Raw genomic sequence first — 12,867 nt, 5'->3', positions numbered from 1 at the left:
CAAGTGGGACCAGACAGTGCTCCAAGTTCCGTTTTGAAAACTCTGCTGTGATGGGCGGAGCGTACCCGGTATCGTAGTGCTTTTTCACTGGAGACAGAGCGAAAACGAGTCCCAGCTCGTCCCATCTCGCCTTCAATCTCGCCAAAATACAGCCAGCCCCCACCATTCCGTTAACTCAGCTTAACAGCACAGCACACACACAGGAAGCGAAGCTTTGCTGCACAATTGTCTCCCTCAATCAATCAATCTTACTCAGCACCATCCGTCCCAAACGGTGCTTACAGCTCAAACTCAGTCAAGTTCTGGCGGTTGGAGCACAGTCAGGCTTGCCTCCTCCACTTTGCACACCTATCACTGTGTGCAGAAATGACATTACACTGTCCCCCTGTCTTCTGATTGGCTCGCCTTCCCTTGCCGTACTAGCGCCCGGCCGATTTTTCTCAAGCAAAAGGAAAACTGACAAGTAGTCCGTCGCCCGCCCATCGCTTGCGACCGTCTCATCATTTCCGTCATCTGGATCAACCCACCGTCCGTTCATCCGTCTCGGCCCCTCACCACCCCGTCCGGACTGTCGTCCCAGCGCCTGGTCGGCACCACCCGCGCCGTGACACGTGGTGTCGGTGCCTTGTCGCGTCTCCATTCGACACACGTTCATACCGTCCAACCAACCCCCGGATCCTGGTTGGACGGCTCTCTTCCCTCTCCTCAGGCCCCAGTGAGCGACCCAGCTGACGCGCCAGCGCTATGGCGGGCATGTCCGAGGAGGACTATGGCGCCACCGACGTCTCCCTCGCCGACGTGTCCACCACCGGGAACGGCAAGCAGCGCAAAGGGCCGCGGTTCAGCTGGACGCCGGCGTACGAGGCCACCTTTTTCCGTTCGCTTTGTGAGTCGGTACAACTCGGCCTGAAGGACAATCACAGTTTCAAGGCCGAGGCCTGGGACCGTGCCGCCACCGCGTTGCAGAAACAGCATGGCGCATACCCTAACAAGGGCCATCTCATCAACAAATCCGACAATGCGCGAAAGAAGTTTCGCTTGTGGAGAGGGCTGCGCGAGGACCCCGACTTTCTCTACAACCCTTCGACGCGACAGGTCACGGGCACTGACGAGGCATGGAGGTTGCACATAGAGGTCAGTAGGAGATTTGACTCTCCAAAGCAAAAAGCATGCATGCATTGTTGACTAACACCTTTCCAAACTTTTAGAAAGAGCCACTCTCGCGTTCTCTCAAGGGCCGACCTTTCGATCACGAGGAATATATGGAGATTCTGTTTCCAGATGTTATTGGTTCGGGAGGAGCACCCAAGCGCATCACAAAGCAGAGAAGGAAAGACGCGAGCGGCTTGCAACAGTTAGATGATCCGGATCTTTCGCTAGCGGACACTGCCAACAACAGTCTCCTGGATATGTTGGGCGACACCAGCTTTGCAGCTCCCACACAGCACAGCCTGGTCGGCTCTTCACTCGGGTTCCCGACGGCAGCCATCACGCAGCAGTCTCAGCATCAGTCGCCAATGCCGCCGCCGCAACAACTTCAATCCCCGCTACCGCCACAGCAGCAGCTTCAGCAACACCAACACCAGCCTCCACAACGGTCCATCCCGTCCCCCGCGATCAACTCAAGAGCATCCATTGCTTCTGCGAGTGCTCTCACGCCACCAGATGAGAACCCCACCCCGGCCGCCAAAAACACCCGCAAGCGCTACCCCGCCGACCAGCCGTCCGCCACGGTCGATAAACGCCGCCGCACAACTGCTCCGAATGCCTTTGTCGATCTGTCGCATCCCGCTCAGGTTGCGCAGGCTGGCGGAGGCGTCAACGCGCGGCCTCCGACAACAACGACGACGACGCAGCAAGCACCACACGGCGTACCAGCGACAATCGCCGAAGACCTATTGTTGCAGCTGTCCGAGAACGTCAAGCAATCTCGTCCGCTCCGGTGGCCAGAGCAAGCTATGGAAATGTTCTTTCGTGAATTTTGCAACGAGGACATGGATCTCCAGGTTAAGATAGCCGAGAAGGTGCTGACAGACCCGAGCAAGGCCATGGTTTTTTGCAAGATGCCGCCAGAGGTGCGGAGTCATTGGGTTGGCAGGCTGCGTGACATACATTTCCGCGCCGGGCCTGGGGTGTAGGACACGCATTGGTCAGGGGCTTGCATCATTCTCTAAGCATTGGTTTTTGTTTTTGGTTTTTTTTTTCTCCTTTTTTCATTACCTGTCTTTTGAATATCGGTACTTCAGGTGGCACATTTCTTTCGATAGTTTCGCGTTCCGTCTCATCATGACATGGAGTTGGGGTGTTTAGCGGTATTATCTCACATCAAGTGTTTTGTGCTTTTCATCTCTCAGAGTATCACATTGGAGGAAGGTCGTGTTTGCAGGAGATCTTATGGTTCGGGAGACTAGCAGTCATGTTCACTTTACGACTAGTTGCATCTCTGGCGGCGTTCGGTGTTTGCTTGGCCGACGTAGGAATATGAAAAGATACTGTAATCCGGCGCACAAGCGAATGACTAGTATGCCTTATGTGGATGAAGAGATGTCGGATCCCTATTTACATGCATGTCAGCAAAAACTGGAGCTGCCAGACGTTGATCGCGCTGAGTCGCCGCATCTGTCGTCATGAACGGTCTGACACTGATCGACACACTCTATGTTTAAAACTTCGGATCAAGATATCCAACCGACTATCATGCACCTCGTTTCGAAAAATAGCATAACCATCCATGGAATGAAACCGGAAATATGACTAGGTAGTTATGAACTTATGATAAGAGTAGAGTAAAGCTGGGTAACAAGAAGCCAAACAAGAAACTTCCAACAGCTGCGCCGGAAAACCCCCTTATTACCACCATCCCTGACAGATCGAATCCACTTGAGCTGAGACTTTGAACGGATTATGGAGCCTTGACTAAACAACAAGTCGATTTGTGAGCGCGAGGCGCCACAATCTGCTCCCTTCGTTTGACTTTGCATCTCCTGGCTTTTTCTTTAGCCTGACGATATTATTGCTTCTTGCCCTTGGCCTTGTACCACGCCCTGAAGTAATAAAAATTTGTTAGCAAGAGCACGTACTCCATGGCCAAGTTGACAAAAACCAGGCCAGTACAAGACCAACAAGGAAATTAAAACGAAGAAAAAAGAACTCACCTAGCAAAAATGCTCTCCCCAAGCCCAACAAGTCCAACCAAACCAACTCCCAACCCGACAACCTTAGCGTTGAGGGCCCTCCTCTCCCACAGACCCCATGCCTTGTAGCCGAGCACTGCGCCCAGGCCCATGACGGCGGCGAGGTTTCCGACGGCGAGGGCCGAGGCGGCGCCGTCGCTCATGGACGAGATGCGCGAGACGAGCCAGTCGTCGGCGCGGTGGGCCTTGGCCTTGGCCTTGTCGCGGGCGCGCCGGGCCTTCTCCTCGGCCGCCGCCTTGGCCGCCTCGGCCTCGCGCTCCAGCCGCTCCGCCTGCGTGTCCGTCTGCACTTCCTGCTCGGCAAAGTCGGAGGGCACGGTGCGGACGGACGGCGCGTCCACGTCGACCAGCGACGAGGTCGAGGCGGTTGTGGAAGTCTCGATCTGGGGTGGCTGGGGGGCGGCGGCCTGTTTGGTCGTATTTGGTTAGCTTTTGAGGTCTGCGTGGTTTGTTCTTTTATGGTTGTTTTGTTTCGTTTGGTTTTGTTTGAACGTTGGATTCTTCATCTTTTTATCTCCTGGAGTAGAGACGTATCGTCTGATCGAGCAACAACAGCTGCCAGGTCGAAGGATCACATCCCTGCATCTGGTTACAGGTAACCATTGCTCTTGACCAAGATCATCTTGAGAAAACACTATGAAAATGATCAAAAAAAAAAATAAAAAAATAAAATAAAACAAACGTACCTCCTCAGGAGTCTGCTTGGGGCCCATGGCCGCTATGTCGGCGTAGGAAGCTTCAGTAGACACTGTTATCGCCGCATCACGGTTAGCAAATCATCCCATCGTTTTGTTTAGCCATTGTTGCTGTTGCGCGCGCTGAACGCGAGCTTCTTCCCCCGACCATTCAAACCCTTCAAAGTCATGACATCACCGGTGGATCCACTCGTGAACGTACTCTTGAGCTTTTTTTAAAACAGAATTCTGACTCTTCTTGTGTGAGGAGCAAAGGCGTTATTGAAAAAAAAAGTCGTGATGTTAACTGCTAAAAAGCGAACCGCTTCAATATCGTTCGATTGTTTTTGTTGGTGATGATTGGAAGAGGGGAGGGAGGAACGGAGGTTGCGTGGTTGGCATGTGAGAAGTTAAGGATCGGAGCGGAGTGGGTGGTGTGAGCGCGAGGGAGAAAACCGGGTGGGAATTGGCTCCATTGATCGCTTTGCTTGGTAGGTCCTGGAAGCTGGTAGCTTCCAACCCCTGTCGGAAAATGACGTGTGTGTGAGCGCAGCTGCAGCCCGCTAGCTATTGAGCTTGGTCCAAGTCGTGTGCCTCGTGCGATACAGAGACAAACAGGCGTTAGTGCGGAATAACGCTATGGAGATCATTTGGCCCTTGGTTCGTGCATACAATGTCTCGTGAGCTTTCCATATGAACTTGAATCTAGACCTCAAAGTTCCTAAATTTCAAAGCCGTGGTTCACATATCTGCTGTATTGGTTCTACTGTTACAAGTATTGAAGATATTTGCACACAAATAAATGTACAGGCTGAGTGGATATCTATGCCGCCGCCAAGTGTTTTGTCTTTTTTTTTTTTGTCCGTTGAATGTCGTCTACACATGCCCTCCCCGTCTAAATGCCGGAACCTCAACAGTAGTCGTCACAACGAAACAAGTCATACTTCCTCATTACTGCTCCTTAACCTTCTCGTTTGCATCGGTCGCATCGACGGCCTTTTTGGGGATCACCTCGCTCTCTACGGTTGTCTTTGAGGGTGTCACTTTGACCTCAGGGACAACTACCGCATCAACCTTCGGCTCCGGTACTGAAAGGTCAAGGGCCGGCTGTGAGTCCTTAACCTCGCTAGCCTTTTCAGCAACAGGGGCCTCGCTTGAACCCTCAGGAAGAGGGAGGGGGTCGGCGTCGTCCTCAGATGCCGCTTCCGCATCTGCTAGCTCAGCGCCGTAAACCTCAGGGTACTTCTTGAAGCAGTCCTGCATGCCTCTGATGGTTGATTTACGTTAGCGCACAAACCGTAAGCAAATTTTGTGTCACCGGGACATGATTAAAAACATACTGGAACTTCTCAATGCAGTCCATGCCCTTGGGTTCTTCGGTCGAGTAGACGAAGCAGCTGAATGCCGCCTTGAACTCCTCACCGCAGGGTCCGTCAGCCATTCCTCCAAGGCATGGGCAGTCCCAGTTGATCTCGCCCGTCTCGGGGTTAAAAGCGCCCTGCTGGCCGGCCTCTTCCTCCAAAGCTTCGGGTGATCCTGGCATCGCAGCTGCGACTGGTGCGGCCTCCTCATCCTTAACAGCCGCAGCCTCGACTGCGCTGCCTTCTGGCGTAGGTTCCTTCGGCTTCTCTTCTGAAGGTGTCGGCGGCGCCGCTAGGGCCTTGGCCGCTCTTGCCTCAGCCTCCTTGCGCTTCTGCTCGATCACAGACTCGACGGTGGGTAACTCGGCATCACGGAACTTGGGAGGGGAGGCAATGGTTTGTGCTGCAGCAGTTTTGTCATTGTGTTAGTGAGAATGTCCTTGAGTGCGCAACTCGTGAATACAACGGAGACGGTCACGGGGGGAAGGGTTGAAAATTCGTACGTATCGGCTCGTCCGCAAAAATGGGACTTGTGTTGTACCAATAGAGAGCGCCAAACGCCAAACCCCATCTGACCGCAGCACCCTTCCATGTCCTCGGCTTATCGGCCGGACTTGAGCTGAGGTATCGGCGGCTCGGGTTCGACAGCGGTGCAGACCGGGCGGCGCGCGTCGTCGTTCTGATCGCGGCGCGATACATTGTAGATGTTGTTGTAGGATAAAAAGAAGAGCGGAAAGAAATTAATCTCTAGATGCAGAAAATATAACTTGAAAATCAGTCAAATCTAATACAAAGGAAAGCTATGGTAGAGCAGCAGTTGCTCTGGTTGGTGATCAATTCCCGTTGAATGGATTGGTAATCGCGCCGTGGATCCCAGAAAAATCCATCATGTTGCTGCCGCCAAAATAAATTTTTGGCCCGAGGATTGACAAGAGGAGCGACATGGGTTCATGTCTTCTCCGCACGGACCATTCAGCCCATGCTTGCTGCAGCTCAACTGGGATGTGACTGGAGATTCCGATTAAAGCTGTCATTCGTTGCTACTACCACGTAAATGTTTCACCGGTTCCATATATGTAAGGTATGCATCAGGTACCTTGAAGTACTGTAGGCATATAATCACCCAGAGCTTGATTATCTTCTTCATCTCTCTGTATTATTGTAGAATATTGAGAAGTGTCTTCATTTTCCTGATAGCAGCTGCATCTCAGATGCCACAAATGGCGTACTTATGACGCGCCCCGCTTCTTAGGGCGTCCAGTGTCAAGATCCTCACCAAATGGTGAGGGACTTGTCATGCGCCAAACTATCAACAAAACTAAGAGATCTGTATATTCATCTTGGTTCACCGCTCGCTCGAAAGCGCAAACCAGAAGATCCGGTTTCCAACGGTAAAGACAGAAATGGTTATGGAGTCTAGTAAAAGTACGACAACATTCGAGTGGCATCCTCGCCGTGTTTTTGAGCAGCAGCAACATGACGAGGACCCATCATCTCAAACATTCTCGGTTGTGGTCCTCAACCAACCTATTAGCAATCTATCTGTACTGCAAAAGCTTTGGGCAAAATGTCGGTAGCATCTTCCCGTCCACGTCCAAATGTCGTACTTTACTGTATAGTGCTCAGAATATTATAATACTAACGTGCTAACGGGAACAATAGCAAGCTTCAGGGTAGCCGCCGATGGTGGTGCAAACCGGCTGCTTGAAGCTTCGAAAGATTTAGCCGTAAGCCATGACCTTGGGTGCTTCCTTTATTTATATTCCTCCTACATTTCAAGATTAGGGTCTGCTTGGGATGACACTAACCACGACACGACTAGAACAATTTGGATGTAATTATCGGAGATCTGGACTCCTTCACAGCCTTGAGCGCCGACTTCTACTCATCCCTCCCTAGCCCACCACAAGTCATCAAGATAACAGAGCAAGACTCAACCGACTTTTCCAAAGCGGTCACCCATATCCGCTCCCAACCGGACAGGCCCAGTGACATCGTGGCCATAGGCGGGCTGGGTGGCCGAGTCGACCAGGGCCTCAGTCAGATGCATCATCTGTGCATATTCCAGGAGGATCCGAACTACGGTCAAGGCCGCGTGTACCTCGTATCGGAGGAAAGTCTGACGTTCCTGCTCAAGCCAGGCAGACACATGATTTTGGTCCCGGACTGGGCAGGCCTGTTTGGGAAGCACGTCGGCGTCATACCCATCAAGGGACCGGCCGTGATATCGACCAAGGGGTTGGAGTGGGACGTGACTGAGTGGAGGACCGAGTTCGGAGGCCGCATATCGACCAGCAACCATCTCTTGCCAGAGACCGAGGTCGTTGAGGTCGAAACTGACAAGGATGTTGTCTTCACCATCGCACTGAAGTAGCTAAATAAAGCTTTTGATGTCGGTTTTTGATTTGATGCTTTGATTGCCAAACAATGTCTGCCCCAACAAAATAATGATCCCGAACGCCTCGCTCCCGAACAAGACAAGAAAAACAGACAATAGTAGTAGCCACTCTGGCCAGCCTGCATACAGCCCACCTCCATCAGTCGAATATCCCCAGTGATTGAAAAGCGCTTTTGAACAAGATCCCGTTTTTTTTTCTTTTTGAAGATTCCCCGTCTTCTTTTACCGCAGGAAGTGAATGCAAAGCCAGCAAAAGAGTAAAAACACCACGACGCCCGCCCAAAAGATCCACTTGTCCTGCCTGGCCCGCCTTTCTACCATGCGGATAGTCTCACCCGACACACCAAGCGTGTTGGCGACCGAGTACAGCCTCTTCTGCGTGTTCTTCATCATCTCCCGTTGGGCACCGAGGTCGCCCAGCACCGCTTGCCCTCTCGCTATGTACTCGTCAAGTGCAGAGTTGGTGCTCGAGAAGAAGTCCTGCTCGCGCAAAGCGTGCGCCTCGCGCGTCATGTCGTTGCTGCCCATGCTCAGGGATGATTGCTGCTGCTGCTGATTTGAATAACTGCCGTGCTGTCCGCCGCCGCCGGCGGCGGTGGCGTTGGCGTAGGGATTCTCGGGCGTCGAGGTGACAAACGGCCGACGGCCGAGCAGCTCGGACCGGTTCTGGGTGTGCGCGGCATCTTCCCTGGCGGCTTTGAGGCTGTCTAGCTGGCTTCGGAAACCGTGCAGCTCCTCCCGGAAGTTGCGGATGCGCTCAAAGGCCTTTTCTTGCTTGGCCGGGTTCAGCTCCTGCTTGGCGAGGGTGTTGTACTCGTCTATGGTGCGCGAAAAGGATGTGAGCGAGGCGGAGAGGGAGCCGAGGGCAGCGGGCGTCGGGTCAGTGATGTTTCCGAGGTCGCGACGGATGTTGGTGCTCTGCTTGAGCGCAGAGTTGAAGGTTGCGTTCTGGCGGGGGGAGGAAAGCGTACGTTAGTTAGGTTGCGGTGCTTGGTGCGCTTTGTTGGGCTTGCAAATGAGGTTACTTACCATAACTTTGTGGTTGCTCTTCTTGAGCGGGTTCGCTTGTAAGTTTGGGATTAAACAAAAAATAAATAAAACTTTCTCACGCTCAGGTTTGGGACGACAAACGCCAGACGCAGCGTGGTTGTTTGTGTTGGTCAAGGTGGCCTTCAGCTCACAGCTTACGACTTGGACACGTAAAATCATGACCGCCCCAGGGCAGAATCTTTAGGACTTGCCTGGACCCTTGTCGCTTCACTGGACCCCTGTTCCTGCTTATTTTCTGCAACATGAGGGCACAGTGCGACATGGGATAAGAACAGCTATTGTCAATTCGGCTGTAATTTGGACATTTCGCTGCCATTTTTTCCCTCCTTCAAAAGTGACATGTTTCAGGTACATTTCATCCACTCTAACACACGAGACGACGAATTTGAAACCTCCGCTCTTTATATCAACAAATTTATTGTGCCGAAATTCAACACATCGACTTTCATATATTTCTCTTCTTAAACAGGCAGAAACACACATTCCTACTACATCCTTGCGCACATCTATTTCTTGTGATCTCCCTTGCTAATCCTCTCCACAAGTTCCAAGAAGATCTTTCCCACGGCCTCATAGTCGCTCTCGTCCAGGTACACTTGGGCCGAGATCCTTGTCCACCATTGCCCCTTGATCAGAGTCACGGGCAACCAGGTGTTGTAGTCGCTCGCCAAGGTCTTCTGACACCAATCTCCCAATCCAGCTGCGTCTTCTTCGTCGACAAGAACTTTGGCGGAGCTTTCCCTCCCCTTGATACCAAGCGGCAAGAGGACATTGGACATGGCACAGTTGGTCAGCGTCCCCTCGGCGTTTTCCAATACTTTTGTGCCAAGCATCTCGGCGACCATGTTCCCGCCCTTCTTGTTCAGGTTCGTCATGTACTCGATGACGACGTCCTCCCCACCCAGAGCTTCCCGGATCCACTGAACCGCATGCTGCACCGCCATGTAGCTCGAGTTGTCCAGCGTAGAGGCGAAGGCGAAGTTGCTGATGAAATCCGGGTCGCCCTCTCCAGATGGCACCCAACCCCAGCTGGTAGGCAGCGTCGACCGCATCAAGGCCTGGTTGTGCTTGGGAACGTGCAACACCGCACAGCCCCTCGGCGTGAAAAGCCACTTGTGACAATTGGTAATAAAGAAGTCAGGTTTGACCTGAGTTCCCAGGTGCTTGAGGTCAATCATGCCCACACCTTGCGCCCCGTCGACGATCGACAGAATGCCTTCGTCGTGGCATACCTGCACGAGAGCCTCGAACGGGAGGCGTACGGCAGGGATGGACGAGACGGTATCGATGACGGCCGCTCGAGGGCGCTTCCCCGCCGCCCTGCACTCTTCAATGGCTTTCTTGAACAGATCGACGAGTTCATTGTCCGTGAGGGGATACACGAGCTGAACGGAGCGGGCAGATACGTGGCCCCTTGAAATCTCGACCATGTACTGAACCGTCTTTCCACAGGCGGCATAGATTGTGTCAAAATACAAGATCTCATCCTTCTTGTCATCATTCCAGACCAAGTTACGCAACACAGTGTTCACGCCGACTGTCGCGTTGGGAACAAAGGCGATGGTGTCCTTGTCGACGCCCAACAGCGGCGCCACGGCCGCCCGCGACCCTTCTAGGAGCTGCGACCAGTTGTACCTGATCCAAACGTCGGGGCGCTCCTCTGACTTGTCCTGGTAGTAGCGCCGGGCGGCGTGGACAGGGCGGGGGATGACGCCGAAGGAACCTAAATGAATCAGTATAGTGTCTCTCGCATCAGGCAGGGCCAGCCGCGCTTTTGAAAGAGCGTACCATGATTCATATTACGATATTTAGGGTCGATCAGGAAGTCTTGCAACACTTCCTTGCCAAACTGTCGCCTCGTCACCGGTTCGGGGTGCAAATAAGGTTTTTCGGTCCCATAGTGTCGTAGCGGGGTTGCCATGTTTAGGTATGTGTCTTCCGAGGAGTACTCGATTTGTTGTCAATGGTTCCTTTTGATCATGGATCGATGATGATCTAAGTTGTCGTCTAGATTAGTTGTGATATCTTCTGCTTGATATAGTCCAAACTAGTGAGTCACCTCAGCTAATATCGATGCAGCTTCTCTAGTTACTCATAGTCGCTTCTCCACAGAAATACGGAATTTTAACAGATAGGAGTATTCAGCTCGCTTGGCATTCTTCGGCAGATTTCTACTTGGGGGCAGATTAAGCCAGGTCCACCCGAGCCAAAGTGACTAATTGCAAAGAGGAAAACAAAAAAACAGCATGCATATTGGATAATGCGACGCACATGTGCAACTATGACAACCACCTTAGTCTGCTCATGCAAGCCATACATGTCGGATATCGACGGCAATTTTGATTCTCCCGCTGACAAATGCAAATGGGCAGCGCACATGCTGGTCATCATCTCATATTCAATAAAAAAAAATAGTGACAGTCTATAACGCTGATGCATAGTCTTTCAGATCAATAACAAACTTGCCCTCTCCCTATAGCAGTCATGTTGTTAGCAAATCTGACACGTCAATGCGGATTGTGGACTTGGCCAAAAGTTGTGGAAGAAAACAAGACATATTCGCTCACCTCGCTCCTTGCAACCTCCTGCATAATTCTCTGCATCTCGTCAAGCTGAGCCCATCTCACTTGGGGAACAACCAAGCCCCTCTTGACAAAGTCCAATGCCTCCAGCACATCCGTCCTCGTTCCCGTTACGGAGCCGACGATTTTGTATCCGAAACTAATCATGTCGAACGGATTAAATGTGGCGGGCGGACCGGGAGGCGGTATGCCAACGCAAACCAGCGTGCCAAACGGGGCCAACATGCCCATGGCGGCGTCGTATGCGGCTGACGATCCAGCCGCGACGATAACCGTGCTCCCACCAGCCCCGCCGGTAGCGCGCTTGACGTCAGCCTGGGGATCCACGCCGGTCGCGTCGACGTAGGCCTCGGCGCCCTGTGCAAGGATGAAGGCGCGCTTGGCCTCGCCGACGTCTACACCCAGGACCCGACAACCCATGGCCCGGGCGTAGGCGACGGCAAACGCGCCAACGCCGCCGCCGGCTCCGGACACGACCACCCACGACCCGGCAGTCGGGTTGCCAACCTTGAGCGCCTTGTAGGCCGTCACTCCGCCGCACAGGACGGGGGCGACGTGCTCGTCGGGGACGGCATCCAGGGAGGCGGGGAGGAACTGGGCGTAGCGGGCGCGCACGAGCACGTACTGGGCAAAGGTGCCGTCCAGGGTCAGGCCCGAGAAGATGCGGGCGGCGCAGCGGTTCTCGGCGCCGTACTCGGCGGGTGCGTGGCAGTAGTCGCAAGCACCGCACAGGTCGCGCAGCAGGCCGACGGCGATGCGGCGACCGATGAGGGACGAGGCGTCCCCGTCGCTGCCGGTGAGGTAGGTGGCGTTGGAGCCGGCGGCGACGACGCGGCCGACCCCCTCGTGGCCGAGGATGGAATTCGGAGGGCCCAGGTGGCCCTTGGCCATGGATACATCGGAGTGGCAGACCGACGTGCACGAGAGGCGGACTAGAAGCTCGTTGGGGCCAGGGGTCGGGATGGGGATTTTGGATATTGTGAATTTTGCTTTCGGGCCGGGGTCCTGTTTTTGTTTCCCATATCGCAGGATTTGCGTCAATGCTATGTCAGCTCGATGAAGGTCATGGGGTGTGGATGCCATCGCTGGCATATTTCTTTTTCTTTTTTCTTTTTCATATTTTGCGAGACTATGGCGATTTTGGATATACCGTTAATAGGGCGGCTGCTTGCAACTGTTGCGCAGCCATCTTGTCAGACGTGGGAAGATGTTGGATATTAAGACGAGTAACGCCGTCGATAGTTCAACTGTATTTACGACCTCTTGCGCAGAAAAAAAAAAGCTCTGAATGGGCCACACTCTGCTCTGGCTGTGTTTTCTGATCGGTTTTTTCCCTGGCTGGCATTCCCAGGGATTGCCTGTGGTTTCTTGCTTAAATTCAAACATCTGCACAGTGACGGTATGTTTTATATCTACACCCAAGACAGCCGGCTACCCCTCCCGACGACTGAAGGCTCTGGTGATCAAACGGCAATTCGATCGGATGCCGGCTTACAGTTTCGGAATAAAGCAAGCTGTCGATGACGTGGAGAAAGACCGAAAACTTAGGTACCCAGTCGAGCCAGTTTCGGGCCGCGCCCCAGATTTTTTTTTTTTTTTTTTTTTTTT

General features: G+C 53.1%; 7 protein-coding genes across 7 annotated transcripts; 2 read left to right on the top strand and 5 right to left on the bottom strand.

Annotated features, from left to right (window-relative positions):
* The first annotated feature begins 96 nt into the window (after positions 1-96).
* PgNI_11185 (uncharacterized protein) lies at positions 97-2,527 on the top strand. Its single transcript, XM_031131158.1, has 2 exons — positions 97-1,134; positions 1,209-2,527. Exons 1-2 carry the CDS (start codon positions 745-747, stop codon positions 2,136-2,138), a joined length of 1,320 nt encoding a protein of 439 aa, XP_030976944.1. The 5' UTR covers positions 97-744; the 3' UTR covers positions 2,139-2,527.
* Positions 2,528-2,640: 113 nt separating this feature from the next.
* On the bottom strand, positions 2,641-4,257 carry PgNI_11184 (uncharacterized protein). The gene is made up of 4 exons (XM_031131157.1): positions 4,092-4,257; positions 3,881-3,942; positions 3,156-3,601; positions 2,641-3,044 (listed from the first exon to the last, which is right to left on the bottom strand). Coding segments are annotated over exons 1-4 (543 nt in total). The 5' UTR covers positions 4,093-4,257; the 3' UTR covers positions 2,641-3,010.
* A 348-nt stretch (positions 4,258-4,605) lies between these two features.
* PgNI_11183 (uncharacterized protein) lies at positions 4,606-6,117 on the bottom strand. The gene is made up of 3 exons (XM_031131156.1): positions 5,733-6,117; positions 5,209-5,632; positions 4,606-5,135 (listed from the first exon to the last, which is right to left on the bottom strand). Exons 1-3 carry the CDS (start codon positions 5,926-5,928, stop codon positions 4,820-4,822), a joined length of 936 nt encoding a protein of 311 aa, XP_030976950.1. The 5' UTR covers positions 5,929-6,117; the 3' UTR covers positions 4,606-4,819.
* A 241-nt stretch (positions 6,118-6,358) lies between these two features.
* On the top strand, positions 6,359-7,603 carry PgNI_11182 (uncharacterized protein; the record flags this gene model as incomplete). Its single annotated transcript, XM_031131155.1, has 3 exons — positions 6,359-6,798; positions 6,892-6,956; positions 7,052-7,603. Exons 1-3 carry the CDS (start codon positions 6,633-6,635, stop codon positions 7,601-7,603), a joined length of 783 nt encoding a protein of 260 aa, XP_030976949.1. The 5' UTR covers positions 6,359-6,632.
* Positions 7,593-8,761, bottom strand: PgNI_11181 (uncharacterized protein). The gene is made up of 2 exons (XM_031131154.1): positions 8,657-8,761; positions 7,593-8,575 (listed from the first exon to the last, which is right to left on the bottom strand). The coding sequence occupies exons 1-2, from the start codon at positions 8,657-8,659 to the stop codon at positions 7,850-7,852; spliced, it is 729 nt and encodes a 242-aa protein (XP_030976948.1). The 5' UTR covers positions 8,660-8,761; the 3' UTR covers positions 7,593-7,849.
* A 207-nt stretch (positions 8,762-8,968) lies between these two features.
* PgNI_11180 (uncharacterized protein) lies at positions 8,969-10,935 on the bottom strand. The gene is made up of 2 exons (XM_031131153.1): positions 10,466-10,935; positions 8,969-10,400 (listed from the first exon to the last, which is right to left on the bottom strand). The coding sequence occupies exons 1-2, from the start codon at positions 10,596-10,598 to the stop codon at positions 9,184-9,186; spliced, it is 1,350 nt and encodes a 449-aa protein (XP_030976947.1). The 5' UTR covers positions 10,599-10,935; the 3' UTR covers positions 8,969-9,183.
* A 249-nt stretch (positions 10,936-11,184) lies between these two features.
* On the bottom strand, positions 11,185-12,448 carry PgNI_11179 (uncharacterized protein; the record flags this gene model as incomplete). The annotated part of the gene is made up of 2 exons (XM_031131152.1): positions 11,185-12,264; positions 12,410-12,448. The coding sequence occupies 2 exons, from the start codon at positions 12,446-12,448 to the stop codon at positions 11,185-11,187; spliced, it is 1,119 nt and encodes a 372-aa protein (XP_030977008.1).
* Positions 12,449-12,867: the final 419 nt, after the last annotated feature.

The sequence above is a fragment of the Pyricularia grisea genome, chromosome VI (genome assembly GCF_004355905.1).
Source record: "Pyricularia grisea strain NI907 chromosome VI, whole genome shotgun sequence".
Lineage (NCBI taxonomy): Eukaryota > Fungi > Ascomycota > Sordariomycetes > Magnaporthales > Pyriculariaceae > Pyricularia > Pyricularia grisea.
The sequence above is the reverse complement of the archived record's forward strand: the minus strand, read 5'-3'. Positions and strand labels throughout refer to the sequence as shown.